This window comes from Gopherus flavomarginatus, chromosome 1, assembly GCF_025201925.1.
Source record: "Gopherus flavomarginatus isolate rGopFla2 chromosome 1, rGopFla2.mat.asm, whole genome shotgun sequence".
NCBI lineage: Eukaryota > Metazoa > Chordata > Testudines > Testudinidae > Gopherus > Gopherus flavomarginatus.
The window spans coordinates 201,458,079-201,478,795 of NC_066617.1; the positions used below are offsets into that span (position 1 = coordinate 201,458,079).

The following is a 20,717-nucleotide window of genomic DNA, read 5'->3' on the forward strand; positions in this document are numbered from 1 at the left end:
GCACCGGGGAACTTTTAGTGCATGATAGCAAGGTCCACATGGCAACAGGATCCACAGCAGGCTAGCATGCTCTAGGTTTACCTCCCAGCTTTCTGTACACTAAGTCTCTGTATGGACATGCTGAATGTCTCTGTGCCTCTGATTTCCCATCTGTAAAACAAGAATACTACTTTAGGGAGTTGTGAGACTTAATGTTTGTAAAATGTAATTAATGTTGGTAAAATGTGTTGTGTTTTATCCTCAGATAAAACACATCATATATCTAAGTACAATATATTATTGTTAAAACAGTAGGGTTCTAAGCTTTAGTGTAATGTATAACTGAAAGTTGTGCCTGACATAGTGGAGAGACTGGGTAACCAATTAGATCTTTACCTATGACACATTCCGAACTTAAGTTAATTGTGTGCAAGAACACAAAACCAGTAAGAAGAGAGATTCTCTAAAATCAAGTTAGCCTAAGTTACAGTACTTAAAACTGTGACTGGTCTAAAGATATTGCTATTGTACATTACTCCTTATCCTAGCTGAAATATTGGTTTTGATTAAAAACAAAAAGTATTTCCTTTGCGACTTGAAAGAAACAGTCTCTGAAAAAATATCCATTAAATTTGTCATCACACTCCCAAACAAATTAAATATGTTTTATTTCCCCTCTCCCCATATTACACAACCACCCCCAACTTTGAGGTAGGTACAGAAGTGCAGAGTCCAAAAAATCTGAAGGCAAAGCAGACTTGGTCTCTTGCTTAAATTATGCAAACAGAAAATAAATGATTTCTTAAGCAGAAACCCAAAAGAAAGCTAGGGAAGAACAATAATTACTCAGATGTTTCTGGCTTAATTTACTATACTATACCTGATTGCAATGACTGCTCTGAAACTATGGATGCAGCAAGAAGAAAACAAGAAGAAATTAGTAAACAATTATGCTTTAAAAACTGTAGTGCTATGAGAATATGTATTGAAATATAACTTGTGTTACATCATTTTTTGGCTTTTTCAGTTCAAGCATATCTTTACGTGTGCTACAAAATCCTGACACTCGCATCTAGATGTTTAAAAAACTCCAAGATGGTCATAAACTAAGGTTCCTATTCCTGGTGAACTCTAATTTAAAATGATTTGCATGATGGCCACATAATCCTATTGTTACTAGGCCACATGATTATGCAAAAAAATCCACATTTAATGAACAGGGACTCTCCTGTTCCTTGGGCTAATAGCATCTGTATGCACTGAACAAACAGTTTGCATTCAGCAATGGGATTGAGAAGAAAAGAGCAGAGTCAATCCAGAACAACATTCAGTCAGTTTCAGAGTGACACGGAATTGCTCTATGAGACTCATCTGACACTCCTCAGCTGCATGGAAGATTGCAATGATACGGAGTCTTGTGTGTCAACCAGGGCAAAAATGAGGGGGCTGACGGATGAAGACTTGCAGGGCTTCAAGCAGTAAATAAACCATCCAGAGTTATAACTTTAATTTTCCCCTAATGACTGCATTATTTTAATTGTTCAATGAAATGCCTTAGAAAACTGACATTGCGATAAACACTAGTATTCTGAAATAAAACTTGACTGTAAAAAGAGGTGTTTTCCAAACCCTTTAACAAAATTTATTGGGAATATATTTTCATACTGGGAATTCCCTTCACTATGAATATGACATGACAGATGACGACATCCAGCTCGCAACCAAGAAAAAAAAAAAAAAAAAAAAAAAAAAAAAGGGTAGAAAGTTTTACTACCAGGAATTTTGGTTTCTCAAATTAGATATGTAATTACTTGGGTTTCTAATTGCTATAAAACACAGTTTGAGAAAAACAATTACATCTATAAGCTGTCTATTAAAAGTACAGTACTTCTCTGACAAAGCTAGTTATTTTCTAAAAATGTAGTTTATAGATATTTATCCCTTGTACCATCCAACCTCTTCAACTAGCCACACCATATAAATAGCACAGAAACCATCACAACAGGGTAGCCTGGCAATATTAGTAAAGCATAAGAATCTATATTTTTAAATAAGCAGATTAACTGACATTTATACTTTAAAATAATGCTTAGAAAAAGAATCTGCGTAATTTTATTAGCATCAAGAGTTATCAGATAGAGTAAAATCCTGAAATACACATACCGCGTAAACTGCTGCTGGTTAAGAGAGCCCGTGCTTTATCTGCTAAATCACTATTTAGGGTGTTCCCCAATAACAAAACATCAATGGCCTCCTGCTTGGAACTATCAAAAAAGTTATTCTGAATTGTTCTGGTCACAGAACGAGCACCATCCTTCAGCTTTCCAGCCTGTTAGAGAGGAAGATTATAAAATATTTTACATTGGAAATAACTCACAAAACACTGGAAACACTCATTCACATATTCTGAAATTTCAATTTCTAATTTTTACAATCAATGACTGATTTACTTTAAATGCTAAAATAACTCCAACTTCTGAGTTTACTGTAATATGTCTGTATTATGTCATTTTTTTCCTTCCGCAAAAGTCACAAGACAATTCTGAGATGTCAAGGTACATTTAAAAACCAAATTATTACAGTAAAAGAGGGGAGAAGAACATTAGTCTTACCTAAGTTCTTGGTCTTAAAAAAAAATTCACACAGTGCAATGTTTAGACCATGCTATGGAATATATTTACACATGAATATATGCATTCATAGTTAACATTATGAAATATCTATATTTAACTATGGGGCCGTTTAATTGCAGCAGAGACATTTGGGCTTAGCCTGGAGCCTGAGCCTGAACATCTACATCACAATTAAACAGCCCAAGCCTGAGTTAGCTGACATAAGAGGATGATATAAATCACATCATGCATGCTTGACATTTCATTCAGTGGTATACGCACAGTCAGTACTGCATGTAGACTATATTCCTTCATGGATGTTGCATGGGATTATATTCTCTACAGAATTGTACATTTATGGCTTGAATTGTTTGCAAAGGACACTTCGGTGCATACTATCGTTAAAAACAAAGCTTTAAGAAAGCTCAAAATCATCCCACTATTTAGGTCTGTTGAGCATAATACAAAATAGTAAAAGAAGTTACACTGTTGTCAAGGTTAGAAGGAAGTTAACCAGAATCATGGTTTTTAAAAACTTATAGATGAAGTGTTCTTGTGGTAAAGTTGTTTCACTATTTTACCATAATTTTTTTTTTAAATAAGAGGCTGTTTCCTTTCTATCAGACAATGTACAGAATGTACGACATGATCTAAAACACACACTCACCGTTTATATTTCAGGCAATTAATTGAAAGGAACCCAGAGAAAGCAAAAGAAAGAGTAGTTAAGGTGTTAGATGTAAATGAATATAATAGTCCTTAAAGCTAGATTCTTCTATATATAAATACACTGTCTATTTATATATTTCAATTTAAAGGTAGAATCTTTTCATATCTTAAATGTGATTTTTAAAAAAAAAAACTTAAGCACTCTTGGATCTTGAAGAATCAAAATTACATATAAATGACAATTATACAGATTACAAACAAACTTTGAGAAATTAGGATAGAAACCTACCAGCAATATTTTTAGGTATGTTAACAACACACCCCTGAAGCAGATGATAGTTCATGCGGGATCTAGATGTGTTACCAAAAAGAATGTCATATATTGCAGAGCTTTGTGAGTATTACTGATTCTTTTAGAACAGATGGACTTTTTCCAGGTAGAATGAGTTATACCTGACCAAACAGTGCTTTTGAACCAGCAAAGAAGGTTAACAGGTGTACAAGGAATATTTACAGCTTGCAAACAGGAACAAGATATAGTGTGCCTAAATAGAAACCAGTAAAGTGAATGAAATGCTAAATAATCAGAAGCATGACAGGGAAGCATTAATGTAATTGAACAAACATACATATAAGGCCTAAGGAGAAACCCTTAAGTTTCCAGGTTCCGGGTCACACTGTTAGCACAGAAAATAGAATTAAAAATATTGGGCCAAATTCTACCTTCAGAGGAACACAATTCCCAAACCAATGGGACTTGTATGTACTAATCTAAAGGCAGAATCTGATCCATCAGTTAACTAATTTTTATGGAGCCTATCGCCATTGACACCTACATGTGCACAGGATTTCTGACATTATGGATTAACTGAAGTATTGTGGAAAAACAAAATAGTTAAATAAGGTCTAAATATTAATGACACAATGAAGATGAAAATGGAGATCTGAAAGACTGCAAAGAAGAGTATTCTTGTACATGAGGAATTGCATGAGAGTGAAAAAGGACACACTGGAGGAATTAAGAGAGGGATATAATTTTTATGGTGCAACATCTGCTATAGATCATCTGATAAGAAAAAGATAGCATTAAGTGATTTGAACAACTTGTGTATTAACTGGGACAAAATAGGCTGAAGAAATAAACTGAACAATATGCTGGGAAACAGCACAGAATTGCATATTACAAGACATAGGAAACTAGAAAAGGAATTGTTTGGTTGGTTTTTTCCTCCCAGTAACCAGAAAACTAGAAAGGTACAGCTGAAGGAACATGAACTAGGATCTAGCCCAGGGAACTGAAACTCAAATCACCACTAGGGCCACGTGAGGACTAGCACAGTGACCGAAGGGCCACATCACTGCCACCTTTTCATATAAAGGTACAAAAGCCCTCCCCTACCCTACCACCACTCCATCCCTTTCATGAGGCCCCGCCCCCATCCCAATCCCTTCCCCAAAGTCCCCACCCCAACTCCACCCACTCCCTTCCCCTATTCCAGCCGCTTCCCCAAATCCTCGCCCCTGCCCAGCCTCTTCTACGTCTCCTCCCCTGTCCCCACTCCTCCCCACTCCCTCCTGGAAAGCGCTAAGCGCTGCCAAACACTTGTTTGGTGGCAGGAAGTGCCTGGAGGTAGGCAGAGGAGCGGGGACATGGCGCACTGGGGGGTAAGGGGGTTAGTGGAGGAGGGGAGCTTGGCGGCTGCAGGAAATAACTCCAGGGAGGCAAGGGGGGTGGAGAGCTTGGCAGACCGCAGCAAACAACTCTGCAGGCAGCCACGTGTTTGAGACCCCTGATCTAGCCAAATTAACATGGTAAATAGAAGAGATAGGACAAGACCAACCAGAGTAAACACGAATTATTACTTTCTTTCACAATATGTTCAACTGAAAGTTGATATGTTAGATGAAATTAATGCAATTGAAGGAAAGGGCCCAGAGAGGAAACAAACTATGCAAAGAAACTAGTGTGGATTGAACATAGATCTTCTGATGCTGCAGTGTGAATTGACCAGTGGGTCTTCTCTGAGCCTCTCCATACTCTGAAGAGGGTACTAACCAGGAATAGGGGGAAATTCAAATTGGGAAAGATGTTACTGAAATACTGTTTGTTAATTAGGACTTCTTTTTTATTTTAATTCAATTTTATCTTTTTTTGATTACACCATTATCAAATGTACTTTTGTAAAAAGTAAAAGGAAAACCCTCACAGTAATTGCATTTATGGTAAAATAAAACACTCACTTCAAATACTGCTAAATGTTTATTATTAAAAAGTGCTTTTACCTTAGCCTTTCCTTCAAGAGCTCCTGTTCCTGCATATATTTTACTGACAGAATCACCATTCAATGACCACATGGACCGGAAAACTTCCTGGAAGCGAGTAACCAACTGAGGCTTCTCAGCTAAACCTAAAACCTCCAGTTGCTTTGTTAGCATCTGCAACAGTTCAAGAGAAGGCTCATGAAGTGAATACAGTGAAATATATATTGTCAAATTCTCCCTTCCAAAAAAAAAGAAAAAAAAAAAAAGAATTTACTTTAACTCTACATTCTGGAGAAAATGACACTATCACGTTAAACTCTTTCACAGCAGCATAACATTAAAACATTGAAAGACCACCTATATCAAATTAGCTATTTCTGGTTTGACTTTTTTTAATATCTAACCTTATTTTTTATTTCCAGGTCTTTAATTTTGCATTAGTATTCAAATAGAGTTTACTCTACATTCTTCCTACCAGAGCCTCAGCTATGTCTCAGAGTATCACTGACCTTTCCCAACAGAATGCAGTGGATGTAGAGCTCTGTGATACTCAAATGACTCAGACAGCAATGTCTTTTGTGGTTCACTTTATCTTCCCTCAAAATTCTACTAATAGAGTCAAGAAACAATTTTCAAATCACTATTCTTATAGTCACTGTAGGCAGGATGTTAATTTATCAAGTAAGCGTTATAAGTTACAATTGCACGAGTTTAAAACTGGAGGTGTCAGACATATATGTCCCACAGGCAGATCTAGCTCCTAGGATCTTTCCTTCCAGACAGCCTTCTCAGAAGCATCTATCTGCCAGGTGTAGCTGAAAAGGTCTTGAAAGGAGCTGGAGATAAAGTGGGAGGAGATCTGCCTGACTTGGCCCTAGCAGCAATTTTTATAGTCACCATTGCCACCTTCACAATGCCACACATAAAAGGCTCAGGGGAACAGAGATTTCCCTTGCTCTCCAGTCCCTGATGTAGTCACTGAACCTTACTGCAACAGACTCAGCTGGACATCTACTTCCTCTTGTACCAGTTGCTGATACCCAAACCCAGGCTTGGGAAATCAGCTCCTTTTATGTTCTCTCTCCTCACTCACTGCCCATTCCAAAAAGGAGGAGGGGGAAAATTTTCCAAATTGTGGGGGAGAAAGAACTCCTGGTGATAACAAAAGGGTGTAGCGAAAGGAGGTTGAGAAAAAGAGAAAAATTCCCGAAGAAGCAGGGAGAGCAACAAATGGGGTAGGACAAATCCCCAGGAGAAGGGAGAGGAAGAATCTTCAAAGGAACAGAACTATGCCAACTCTTGCAATTTTATCATGAGTCCCACGACATCTGGTATTTTTTTTTAAAAGTCCAAGTTTCTGGAGTCATACAATCACATGGGAATTTCTTTCTTTTCTTTTTTTTTTAATTATTCTAACCCTTATGGTTATGGATATAAGCTTGAAAACAAACATTAAATGTTCAAAAAACAGAAGGCAAATAAGATTTTTTTTTTTTTCAAATTTCATGATTTTGGGGCCTTACTTGTGATTTTTTAATACCTAGTGTTGGCAATGCTATGAAGGATGCAAGGAGAAAAAGAGATTTGGGGAAGAATCCTAAAGTGGTATGGTTAGGCTGAAGGGAGAAGAGAAATGTCCAAACTGGGGCAGGGGTTGGAGAAAAGGGAGGGGAAAAAAATAACAAAAAACTACAATGCGGCTATAGAAACAGAGGGAACTAGAGATAAGCTAACTGGAAGAGAAAAAATAGCCTTCCTACATGCATTATTTTTTTTTTTAAGTATTTCATTTAAATACAATTAAAGGAGCTCATTCAACAGTTGGAGACTACTGAAAAAATTGCCTCTTGCTGGTGAGCTTTATATTCACAACTCATGAATTTTAACTGAAATGGTAATGTGGCCCTCACCACAGAATGAGTCGGACATTCCTGCTGTAATGAAATTAGTTACTTTACTCCAGATTTACACTGGTATAAGAGAACAAAATATAGACCTGTAAATGGAAAATTGCTATATATTTTGATTCATGTGAGCATCAGGTGTCTGCTTGCTACAAAACAATTGAAATGCACATAAAACGCGAGAAATGATTATTCAATACAGGTCATCCTAGCTCACTCAACTGGACTACTCCAGAACCTGAGTATCAGTCTACCATGAACTGTCAAGCTCAAAACTATGATGGATACAGATTTAGGATCAAAAGGATCTTCCTTAAGGTTACAATCTCTGTATCTTTTCCATGACAAGATCAATATGGGATAGATATATGGATGAACAAATACGTAATCAAATTCTTTTTTACAGTACACTCAGTGCATTAAGTCATACAGAAAGAGGAAGAATTCCTAAACCAACCAAGACCCTAGCTGGCATGTTTTTCCCTTTATTTCTCTGAGTTCTACAAGATGAAAATTATAATTCCCTGCAGTACAGGCAGCTGAAACACTACAAAACTTTAGATCTTTCAAGCTTTGGTTAGATCCACCATTTACCTATGGATGAGACAGGTTAACAGTGAAGAAAACAAAAAATCAGATAAAGTTTCAATTCAGTGATTATCTGACTACAAGATCATTGTACAGGCAAACTATTATAATCAAAGCTCTATGTATTTGGCAGATAATTTGACACAAATTTTGCTTCAAAGTCACTGGATTCTACAGCTTTCCATTGAAAAGTCTGCAGAATTTTTATACAAATGTTAAAATTGGAGGGTTTTATTGAATTAGAAGAAAAATAAACATCTTAAGTAAAGTAGTCTTGTTTATTTTTCTATTAATTTAGTTTTAGTGTCCATCTATTTCTATTTTTAAATATGTTGCAGGCTTTCATGTTTAGGTTTCAGAATTAATAATTTATTAAGGTGAGTGGAGCATGCCAAATCTCTCAAAGATATTGTTTCAGGCTCACAGACATCACTACATCAGTTTACATTCAGTTCATCTTTTCAAGCTTTGCTTTATAACCTTGAGTACTAGAAACATTTTTTTTTTAAATATTAAAGCTGATATCCTGGAGCACAATTTTACAGAAAAGACTGAATTCTAGAGTGAATTCATAGCCACAGATTTGGGGCATAGCTGGGGGCCCAACTGTAACATTCTCTATGTAATCCAAAACTCATGGACTAATGAGGTTTCCTAGACAGCAGTACAGGTAACCATTTAGGACAGTAGCATGTGCACCAAAGACCTTTATCCACAGTGCTTACTGTAAGTTCAATTTGAGGAATCTTAGTTGAACTCTCAGCAAGTGCTATGGGTAAAGTGCTTTTGTGCGGGACTGTTACACTACTCCTCCTTTGGAATTGCGAGCCTGAAACTGAAAGGAAAAACAGATGGACATACAAAGAAAGGGAAATACATCAGTAATAGTGCTTCAAAATATACTTTCCTTAAAACTGGTGTACCACAATTTTTGTACTAAGAATTGTGACCTATCAAGATATGTTAGCTCACTGAATTACAGGGCCATGCTACAAATCAGATTCTAATTCATAACTTGAGCATATTGTAATTAATCTTGCCTATTGACAATTATGGTAATGTCATTCAAGTATTACAGAAGCATCAGAATCAATCAGTGGTTGTAAGTTCTACATCAAGAATCTACATTATTTTCCTACCTCTAAGCCAAAGAAAGCCTGCACACTGTTTGTTCTATCCAGACAGTCCAAGCAGTTTGTCCTGATAGTACCACTTTGATATCTGTGCCAAGTATAACAAAATAAAGAGAACCACTGAAATAACTCAGTAAGACAAAGAACATCAACAAAGGACACCAAGATCTTAAAGAGACTAGTAAATCAAGGCACTGTAATTGCAATGTTATTGTTATAAAAATACATTTATAATGTTGGCAGTTATAGATCCACCAATAGCAACAAGACTGGCATCTCTTTACACAAGAGCAATTTATCTCCAGCAAATAAAACAAAGTGTTCCTTCAATTTTTTGGTGTGGTCCTTGTTTTCTGAAGTGTAATGCTGGAATGAACTCTCTTTCTAGACAACCCAGGAAATTCAACATGCATTTTCTAAGTATTTCAGGCGTACTCACTTCTAGTTAAAACAAACTACTTATGAAACAAAACAAATGTTAGAAAACAAAGCATTAGGAAAGTGCCCTGATACGTTGAAATTAAAGTAAGACTGTAGTAAACTGTGAATGTAATAAAACTGCATCCAGTACATTATTTCAACACTATCTTTGGGAAAAAACAACTATAGGTTGATACAATAAAAGAATAAAGAAAAATGAAATGACTAGATTAACAATTTACCTATGGAGAAGAGAGAAAACAAATAGGATGAATAGATTTTAAAAAGTTATAGCAAAACTTAAAAAAAAATGTATACCTACTGCAAGTTATAACTTAATATGTGTTATCTCTGTTGTACTCCCTTACCTTCTATATTTGTCAGCTTCTTAATAGTTATTGAAAAAAATAATTTGTCCTGTCAATTTTGTTTATCTTTAATAAAAGTTAAAACTAAAACAATATTTGGGTAAAACTGGAAAAATGTATCTTAGGAGCCAATTGAATACCTATAATCCTCCAAGAACAAACATCTCTAAATTGTGTTTTATTTTATTTTCCATCTCCTAATTATGATAGAATGGACGTTTATTGTGACAATACATATTTACTTCTAGTGCAGTAAACAAAAAAGATTGCACTGGTCAAAATAAAGAGGGTATTAGTAAATCTAATTTGCCAAGACAGAGGGGGGACAAGGGACGGGACAAAAGAGCTGTTTGTTTTTCCAAGAGGACAACCTAATAAAACCATTTTTACCCACACATCACAATTAAGACAGATGTCTAATTCTAGTTCTCTCAATGGCAAAAATTATAGTTTTTAAAAAAGAAACTCTCAAACTGATATGGCTAATAAGATATTAAAATATGATCATGTGTTGGAGTAGATTTTAGGATATTTTATTGTTGAGTAAAAAAAAAAAAAGTCCATTTTTGTGGACAGCCCTCTACCACCACATGGGAAACTCAGGCTCAGAAATAATTCAAGGGAATCAGACCCATTGGCTGACAGCATTTGCCATTCAGTCCAAGCACTAAATAAGATAATTTAGACAGTGTTAGTAACAGCAACAGGGAAAACAAGTTCTGCTTTCCCTGTCAAAAGTTACTTCCTTATTCTAATAAGGTACAAGGAAGATTGCATTAAATATGACAAAACGGTGAGTTCAAAACAAAGACTTGAATCTAATACCAGTATAAATTTAGTATCACCCTAGACTTTTAGAGACTATTCAGAAACAAGAGAACATGGCATACATTTATATATAAACACAAAATAATTGGTTCGTATTTCAGTCTCAGGTCACCATCCTAGATAAATGAAAAACAGTGTCTTCACACAAACAACCAGAAATATTTTTCTTCTATATTTATGGCTAAGAGTGAAAAAATAAATTACGATCATATTCTGATTGTAGGAAAGTTACAGAAGTTATATAGTCAAACCTTTGAACTTCCTTTCCATCGAAATAAAAAAATCCACATTCTAAGAATTTTTGGACTTGAGGTTTAAGCACGCTGTGTAGTTTTTCTGCCTTTCCGCCTTTAACCATTTGATGATAGTCAAAGTTCACCATTTTGATATCAATAGCATGTTCAGAGGCTTTCAAGTGGCTCTGATATCAGGAAAGAGAGAGGAAAAAGTATAAATATACCAAGCAACAAACAGGGTGTTAGATTAGTATAAGCCAAATATGCCACCAATGTTAAGAAAGTTATTAACTCCATTTGTTCAGTAACTTTATCATTATCACTTTTTCTACTAAAATGAGACATACTTTTATTATATACTAATCCAAATCATTGTAATAAAATATAAACCAAGGCTCTAAATTATTACAACTGAATTTTTGTTTTTTAATTGCCAAAACCAGAAGTAGATTTATATTCTACCTTAACATCATTAAAGCAATGTAAGTATTACAATTTTCTTCCACAGTTTAAGGAGTTAGTAAGCTCATCAACCATGGCAGGAAAAAAAACGTATTGCGCATGGACCAGTGACCGTCTGTGGGGAGCTGATTGGTCACACGATGCCTACTTTCCTTGTTTTCAGCTGTTAAATTACATTTAAAAAATCCAGCTAAAGTACATTAACTGATCTCCTAATATTATTTTTGCATGTAAACAGTTGCTGTAGTTGCCACATGTTATGTGATCACAAAAAGATGGGGAGGAAGCCTGTAGGATTGCAAACGTGAGAGTATGAGTCCAAGAGATGCACTCTACTAAGATGTGACCCATACTGAAGTTTGAGATCCCCTGCCACAGACTGTTTATTTGCAGCTTAATTCTATACATAGCTTATTTGTCATCTTAAATGGCCAATCTGCTCTGAAAAGTGACTTTGTATAAGTGGCACTGAGGGGGAATTGCATGTTTTTATCTCAATGCCTTCTGAGCAAATTTGCTCTCTTTACATGTAAAACAATGTCTTTTTTTTTTTTTAAATGTACCAGCCTGAAAATTCATCATAAACTCTGAAAGTCATCCTGGGTTCTTTCCTGCCCACACATCACCACTAAAGAATAAAGAATCTGCAAACCAAATTGTGATCTCAGTTACATTAGGACAACTTTACTGTTCTAATGGAGTTTAGAAGCTTAACCAAGGCAAAGTTAAATTTTGCTCATTGGAACTTAGTTAATAATATTAGCCAAGAACATGCAGTGGCAGTCAAAAAAGAAAATAGAATGTTAGGAACCATTAGGAAAGGGATAGATAATAAGACAGAAAACATCATAATGCTACTCTATAAATCCAGGGCAGACCCACCCTTTGTATACTGTGTGTAGTTCTGGTCACCTCATCTCAAAAATAATATATTAGAATTGGAACAAGTACAGAGAGGGGCAACAAAAATCATTAGGAGTAAGGAACAGCTTCTATATGAGGAGAAAGTAAAGGGACTGGGATTGTTCAGCCTGGAAGAGAGACTACTAAATTATCTGTGTGAAGTTGTTCAGAAGTTTGGAATGTTAAAAGTCGTGCTCATAAAGCAGTCAAAAGATAAATGCAATTTTTTCAGAAGTGAAAATATACTTGGTACAATTTTAATTTAAAATGTCCATTTTGAGATCACAGCTGGTGACAGTATACCAATTAAATCATTTCCAGCAGTGTTAATATGCAAGTCCAGTGGTAGAAGTAGTGAATGAATACTAGAGTTGCCATCTTACGTAAATGATGGCTTTTATCAGAAGAAAATTTGTTTCTCCTTTTTAAACTTATTCAAAATTCAGTGCCCAGGACTCTTAAATCAATATAAACATATTCTGGTAATACTGGGGAACCAAAAAAAAAAAAAAAAAAAGGAAACAATAGACATTTAAATGAAGAGCATCTGTAGCCAGGAGAAACCTAAGTAGAATAAAAACAGAGACTAGCAAAATTCTTCTTATGTAAGGTATCTACACAACACCAATACAGTACAAGAACATTGCCCCACAGCACACTACTGAGGTAGATTTCACAGTTTTATGCTGCTCCCTGAAACATGGCATTGATACTGTTAAATATCAGACTAGACTGATCATTTGTCTGTTCCACCAAGGCAGCTCCTACATTTCTTACAATTCTCTCTAAGAGTACTATGTAAAAAAGAATGACGAAAATAAACTTTATACTGCGTTACAGCATCTTATATTAAAATTAGACTAAAAAAATAACTCAAGTGACATTTACAATGAAATAAAATTTTCTGTACCCCAGACACACAATATTGTCATCTTCAGCTTAGTCTTCTTTTTACTGGAATTTCTACCTTGGTATTATTTTAAGGTTAGATATATTTTATAAGTATAACTGAGCATCTTACAGGTGATTTCACAGTCTAAATTGGTAATACAATTAATCTGTAAATAAATTATTTTATAAGTAATTAGAAAATGATCTTGGCTGCGAAGAAAAGATAATATGAGAGAAATTAGACTGATATTACAGGCTATTCTCTAATTAGAACCCAGGAGAATCTTTATTCAACTATATAACTCAGTAGCAAGAAATCTTGAGACTGGTCAGTTACAATCAAAATGCTGGTCTTCTGAATAAGTTTTAAAAGTTTAAATTTCAATTAAACTATTAAATTATTTTAAACCTCAAGTGATGTATTCATTTGAAGTTCAAGAAGTCCTTTTCTCTACAGTCTAAAAATACACCCAGGAATTCCTAGAGCAGTATTTTGGAGAAAAAAAAAATAGTTTACCTGAAGCACACTCAGTATTAAATACCAAAACATCTGTTGCCTAAGTACTAACATTAGAATGCAGAAGATATTTCCTTTAGACATAAACAAGTATTAAGGGAATATAATTTACAATTTATTATCAACAGCCTGCCATATTGCAGTTATAATTTTTAAAAAGAATGCTTATTTTGGCTAACATACTCAGACATATTGATTGTCATTAAAAATATTTAAAATCCATTTCATTGTATATATCCTAAGAAATGCCTCTGTGATCTTTAAGGATCCTATATTGAGCAAAATGGGTACAGATTTATTTTAACAACAAGCAGTTACTCTAGTGTATAACATATGTTTCATTCTCTAAAGACTATTTAACACCCACCTAAGGCATAAGCCAATTCTGAAAACATACAGGGCATGAGATAATCATAATACTTACCTGGAAGGCTTTGCTAAGCATGTGCTCCCCTTCTTTTGCCCCAAGTAAATTTACAATAATTTGCTTGCCATATACATTTTTAAGTGTTCGGAAATGCCTGTTAACAGACGAAAAAAAGCCTCACTCACCTTTTGATTAGTAACAAGGAAATATAGTCAGCATCTTCTCTTAATCAACCCCATCTGAATGAAGTACTAGAGTGCAGTGTACATTTATTATGGCATCCATTTTTATTGAAATGCATCCCAAGGAAGTGATCTAGCCCAGTGATATCAAGTGACAATTGACTTATTTATTTAGGTCAATGGTAGCAAAAATTCTACTTAAGAGGAAACATTTGGCTAATTACCAAGAAGTTACATGGAGTTTAACCAAGCATTGGTATACACAGTATGAAATGAAATTCTGAACTCCAATTTTAATAAAGAAGTTGCCAAATAAATATTACAAGATGAAATATTAAGCACAGGAGTAGCCCACTGAATTTCAAAAGGACTATTCACATGGTTTGCTGAATTAGAGCTTTAAAATCAGTAAAACTACTTCATCAGAACATCATATTAAGAAAAATGCAAGCCACTATTTCACCTGTCAAAAGCTGGTGCATTTGCTTCAAATCCCCTTGACATTCTGACACGATGGGATCCTACCTTTGACAAGAAGAGTACATTTAGTTATATACTTGAACTTTTTGTTTGTTTGTGTGTTTGGTTAATCTGCTCTCCAAAATCCGTTTAAATCCTACTTCTGTCATACATTATTCCTTCCATAATATGTGCTTCTTTCTATTGGTTTCATTAATGCTAGTTTTCTGAAGAACATCTTTTTGACACAACCTCTTGAATCTCATCATATAACTGCACTTTTAGCTTTTTTGTTTATGGATACATGAGCCTTCTGTGACTCTTATGGTACGCTTATACAGCTGCCATGCTACATCTAAGAATTTTTAAAATGTCCTCATTTTTTATTTTAGTGTCACAGTACTAAATTTTCATACAATTCCTCTCCCAAGGATGTTGAACTTAATTATACTGTAGTCACTATTACTTAGTGTCTCATGCATAGTTACTCCTCGCATAGACTCCTTTGTATTATTTATGACTAAATCAAGAGTAGCGCCTCTCCGCTTGTGTGCTCCAGAACAACCTGTTTCAAGAAGCAATCGTTAAAAGTCAGATAATTCTAAACTTCTAGGCCAAAAGAAACTAAGCATTAGAGATAGTGTACTCAGGTCCCATAGAAAGTAGTGTCTTCAACAGCAATACCTCCAGTCTGTTAAGAAGCAAAAGTCTCTCTCCCAAACAAGAATTTCATCCAGAGCTCAGCCAAAAAGATAACAGTGCAACAGGGCCTCAACCTTTATCTTAACTACTTACCTGCAGACCAGGTTGCTCCCAAAATAATGGAACAGATCCACGAATTTGTATGAAGGAAGACACACAGTCATCTAGGAATATCACCTGTTGAGAAAAAGCAGTACTGTAATTTTACTGGGGAATTGTAGAAACAAAGCAGTCTTTTTTGCATTACCTAACACAGTGAATAAAATACAACTATGTCATAGTATAAGCAGGAATAACATATTTGTTATTTTAAAAAATTCATATTAAATGACCTGTGTGTCTCATGCCTCAGAATGCACAACTTGAATAAATAAATATTCAATAGTAAGAAGATACAATATACCACAGGGACAAGTTTATTGTGGTTTTAGAAAGAGAGTATTTTTCTTTTTAAATTAAGTCCTGCTCCAAATTCTCATAAAAAGTGTTTCCCTAAAAAGATTTCTTTAAGACGGCAAGGCAGAGTATATTTACAACTTTTTAATTTCACATCCACTTTTTAATATATATTTTGGTAACATTTAGACAAAAAACAGAGAATACTTAAGTTTTCCATTTTATTTCTCTTACACAAAATCCCATATAAGAATCCTGTAAAACAGACAAAAATATATAACCTGATTCTCTTAATTTAGTTTCTAGGAACCCTTTCACGTTTATCTTTAAAACTTTCCATAAGGCTCTTTCAAAGATTGCATTGAAGCTTTGATTTCTCTTTCAGTATTTAATATTCACTCTTCTTACATAACTGTTTTTTTTCCTTTTGTAAGTTCTTAGCTCACAAGAGTTAAATTTGGGACTTATAATGGAAATAAAGTAACTAAACCATCCTGAGATGCATGTTTTTAAAATATATTAACTCATTACTTGACAATGTCAACTCCAAGATTTCCTCAAAGTGCTAATATTTAGCCTTAGGTTAAAAATAATAAACTTCAAATGTTATAAAAATAAACTGCAATTTATCATCTAATAAGTAGTTTACTGGAAAAATATGGTTCAAGAACCTTTACGGTATGCTGATGCCACTCCTGCATCTGGGTGAAACTATAAAACTTAATGGGACTCTGAACAAGTGCAGAGATTCACATAGATATGACCTACCCACATGTATACAACTGCAGGATCAGGCTCTTCATAATAATGCAATCAAAAGTACCTACCACAGAATAATCTATAATTTCATGCATTACAGCATAGTAATAGTTCCAAATATAGGACAAAATCCTCAGTGTAAATTGACTTAGCTTCACTGACTTCAAAAGAAGAACACCAACCTACATTAGCTATGGATCTGGCCCACAATCTTTTGACCTGGAGCAAAAAGCCATAAATTGTTTACTATCATTATACTGAGTACAGACAGATGGGTAATATAGTTATAATACAGCATACCTGTTCTGTTTCAACAAAATTAGCAACATGACCATCATCATTCGTTCCCCGTACGTTAAACCTAGTTCCAGCTCGTTCACAGCTTAGTCGTGAAATGAGGCAAGCCTTTGCTTGTTTGTGAGCTGCATAAATTGTTCTAATCTCTACTCCTCCACACATGAGACGCAATAACCAGTCATCACAGTTCACACCATAGTGTTTAAGATGCAAATGCAGTGATTGGTTCCTATCAGAAAGAGAAGGGACTCAAATTAATGACAATGAGAGAGAAATAAAATGGCTCATTTTGTTTAGGCAACTGCTGTCTGAAACTCCACACTCAATATAAGGAATGTCAAGAGGAAAGCTTTCCATAACATGCATAGTTTCATCCACAACTCCTATTTAAACAAACCTGACATAACACAACCTTCCAGATAGTAGCTTAGATGTCTGTAGGACAAAAATTGTCTGTAGTGAATTTTAATGGACATAAAAACTGACAACCTAGAATCTTCTGTTAATACTGCAGATACTCCTATCCTTTCCTACTAATGTGAAAACCATGGATTCAAGCAGTGGTTCCCAAACTTTTTCTGCTCCATGTGCAGGGAAAGACCCTGGCAGGCTAGGCAGGTTTGTTTACCTGCCGCGTCCGCAGGTTCGGCCAATCACGGCTCCCAGTGGCTGCGGTTCGCTGCTCCAGGCCAATGGTAGCTGCTGGAAGTGGTGCTGAGGGACATATTGACTGCTACTTCCAGCGGCTCCTATTGGCCTGGAGCAGCGAACCACGGCCAACTGGAGCCGCAATCAGCCGAACCTGTGGATGTGGCAGGTAAACAAACCAGCCCGGCCCACCAGGGGCTTTCCCTGCACAAGCGGCGGAACAAGTTTGGGAACCACTGGATTAGAGAGTAGAAGTTTTCACGGTCAGTCAGCCTCAGAGAAAATAAAACCAGAATGCCAATGGTGGGGCTATTTTGTGTGTCATGTGTGACCCACTAACTCATTTCATATAGGCCACCCAATAATCAATTGGAACACTGCTAACCAGGACAGAATTTGGACTGGCTACAAACTGAAAAAAATCTGTGTACACACATTTAATAATTTCCCAAGACAGTTTCCCTCCCCTCAAAAGCTTATTTTAAAACCACGGAACATGTTACCATGTCAGAGATCCTGTAGTGCAAGAATAATTCAACAGGCTTCTAGGGCTGCCATCAGTATTTGGGGCATCTCAGTTTTGTTCAAAAGATGTTTGCTTATGCTAACAGTGCTTGTTTTCTTTGAAGCACTCCATGACCAGTGTGAGTTTACTGCAAATTAGTCAACACTAAAGCCTAATGATGAAACTCGTTGATCCAAACAATGGGATTAGGTGATCATGAAGTGTAATCCACCTTGTTAAACTACTGGTTATGGGATTTTGTAATAGGTATACAAGTCAAAAATTATAACTTTGGTGTTATTACTGTGTAATGTATGAAGTATAAAACTAAGTGAATTCAGTTTTTGTTACTCCTTTAGCATACTTCAGGTAATGTCTAGTGTTAACTACAGGTAACAAAAACAATGTAATTACAGCCCCAGCAGTGCTTTAACATGGCTTGTGTGGTCGCGGTACTGGGAGAGAGCACGCCCAGCACTCAAAAACCCCCACCTCCATGAGGGGCATAGTGCCCAGCGCTGGTGCACGGTCTACAGTGACACATTACAGTGCTGAAACTTGCTGTGCTCAGTGGGGTGTTTTTTCATACCCCTGAGAAAGAAAGTTGCAGCGCTTTAAAGTACCAGTGTAGACAAGCTCTTAGAAAGAACAGTGCTCAGAAGCAAGAAATGCCCTTTGGAATCTCCCATCCAATACCAGTTTTCTATAGAAAAGCAATGATACATTTTACAGAGGTTCAATCAGTTTCTTCAGGCAACACAAAAAGCAGAATGTTACATTGTTGTGACAAGCATTTTGATCAAAGTACAGTATTGTCTGTTTTCACAACTTGATCTTTTAGTGAAGACGATACCCCGAACTATGTCTGATTGTTGTTATAGAAAATGTTCAAACTCACTTTTATAGGAGTCTGAAATAAAACAACATGGAATTATACATGAGTGCAATTTTAACAATCAAGATTTGCAGGATAGAGTCAATGATCAAAACTTGCCATAGATCAATATGTACACACATTACATTATGTCAGGCCTGGCAAAATGTATTATCAACTCACCAGAAAAATCTGTTGTCAGTGGTGTGTTCTTGCATGCTACGGTGAGCATTAAGACTAAGATCTAAACTGACCCCAGTAGCAGACCATGCAAAATAAAAATTTCCTGAGTTCAAAACTTTGCGCACTTCTGAAATACGATCTTCATCTGAAGGGTCACTTCGTAATGATATGAATTCAGTGGAAGTAACCCGAAAAACTTCAGATTCTTGAATCTTTCCCACAGACATACATCCTGTGACTAGAACCAGATAATGTAACAAAGCGTCTCCTGTAAAACCAGAAATATAGTTGAGTAATGAATTCTAATTACAAATATTTTAAAAACAACAAGCGAGATCAGTGATTTTCAGCCTTCCCCCCCGTCCTAAACCCAGTTTGCCATTTCAATAAAGCCAATGGTTACATCCACCAAGCTTAGTTCTACAGCTCTGGAAAATGTACTTACCCTATATACTCGTTCATAAGCCAAATTTTTTTAGTAAAAAAGGGAATCACCAGAGAAGGGGGTCGGCTTATGAACGGGTATAGAGGTGGGACACAGCCCCTCTCCGCAACAGAAGGAGCAAGAAGAGGCAGCAGAGCCAGAAGGGAAGAGGTGGGACCAGAGTTTGTCCCTCTTCTGGCCACGCTGTTCTCCCCACAGCCTCCAAAGCAGCTGCAGCTCCAGGACTGGAAAGCTGTGGCTGCGCTGCCCGGCCCAGCCCGCAGGAACATGCTGTGGCCATGCCGCCCAGCCTGCTAGGGAAGCTCCAGACAAGTCAGAGACTTCCTCCCCTGACCCTCCCTAGATAAGGTGGGGTGGGATGGGGAGCGTGTAGTGGTCCCAGGCTAGGGGTGGGGTAATGTGGGGGGTGGTCACAGGGGTTACTCCCCTGACTCCTAGCTTCTCCCTCGCAAAAAAATTCCCCCACCAGTTGCTGTCCCGGCCTGTCAGGGTAAGCAGCTGGCACGCCAGGATACTTTGTTTACTTAGGTTTACCTCCATGCCTGTGGACGCTCGAGGTAAACAAACCATCTCAGCCCGCCAGCGGCTTATCCTGATGGCCCAGGAGCCAAAGTCTGCTGACCCCTGAATTAGAGGGTTGGCTTACGAACAGGTTATAAAAATTTTCCATTTTTACTTATCCATCTTGGGGAGGGATCAGCTTATAAATGAACCAGCTTATGATCGAGTATATACGGTACTCTTAATTTTTAACCAAGGCAATTCCTTTTGGTATTCTATTTTGCATGAATATTTTGACATAGCAATACAATAATTTTACAAGTCATAAAACAACTATATGTTAGATCTAGTTTTGGGTTAAGCATTAACTTTGTTCATTAAACAGTGAAAATCGAATTCAGAGGCAGTATAGTGAACCTTGCTTGGTGGGTGATCTTGGAAGATATTGGTGTTCTCTTCTTGAACAAGTATACACATACACCCCTAATTTGTGAGCTCTCAACTTCTCCTAAGGGATTGGAAACACAGGAAGTATATTATTGAAAGCAAGAGGGGTTGTGAAAGTGGAAGTTGTTTGTGTTTACTCTTTGTTTCTGGTAATACTCACAACATGCTAGGCATAGTACA

General features: G+C 36.3%; 1 protein-coding gene across 13 annotated transcripts in view; it reads right to left on the reverse strand.

The window, feature by feature from the left end:
* SYNJ1 (synaptojanin 1) overlaps nt 1-20,717 on the reverse strand; it is a 120,126-nt gene that overhangs the window by 69,747 nt on the left and 29,662 nt on the right. For 7 of the 13 annotated variants that reach the window (XM_050956129.1, XM_050956119.1, XM_050956110.1 and 4 more), the window contains exons 4-13: nt 19,145-19,412; nt 16,938-17,163; nt 15,576-15,659; nt 14,785-14,846; nt 14,197-14,293; nt 11,015-11,184; nt 9,154-9,235; nt 5,544-5,696; nt 2,143-2,308; nt 860-883 (exon numbers count right to left, since the gene is read on the reverse strand). In XM_050956129.1, the coding sequence (XP_050812086.1) occupies nt 860-883; nt 2,143-2,308; nt 5,544-5,696; nt 9,154-9,235; nt 11,015-11,184; nt 14,197-14,293; nt 14,785-14,846; nt 15,576-15,659; nt 16,938-17,163; nt 19,145-19,412 (1,332 nt within the window). The remainder of the gene's footprint in view (nt 1-859; nt 884-2,142; nt 2,309-5,543; nt 5,697-9,153; nt 9,236-11,014; nt 11,185-14,196; nt 14,294-14,784; nt 14,847-15,575; nt 15,660-16,937; nt 17,164-19,144; nt 19,413-20,717) is intronic. The other 6 variants (XM_050956101.1, XM_050956149.1, XM_050956174.1 and 3 more) reach the window with 2 other exon arrangements.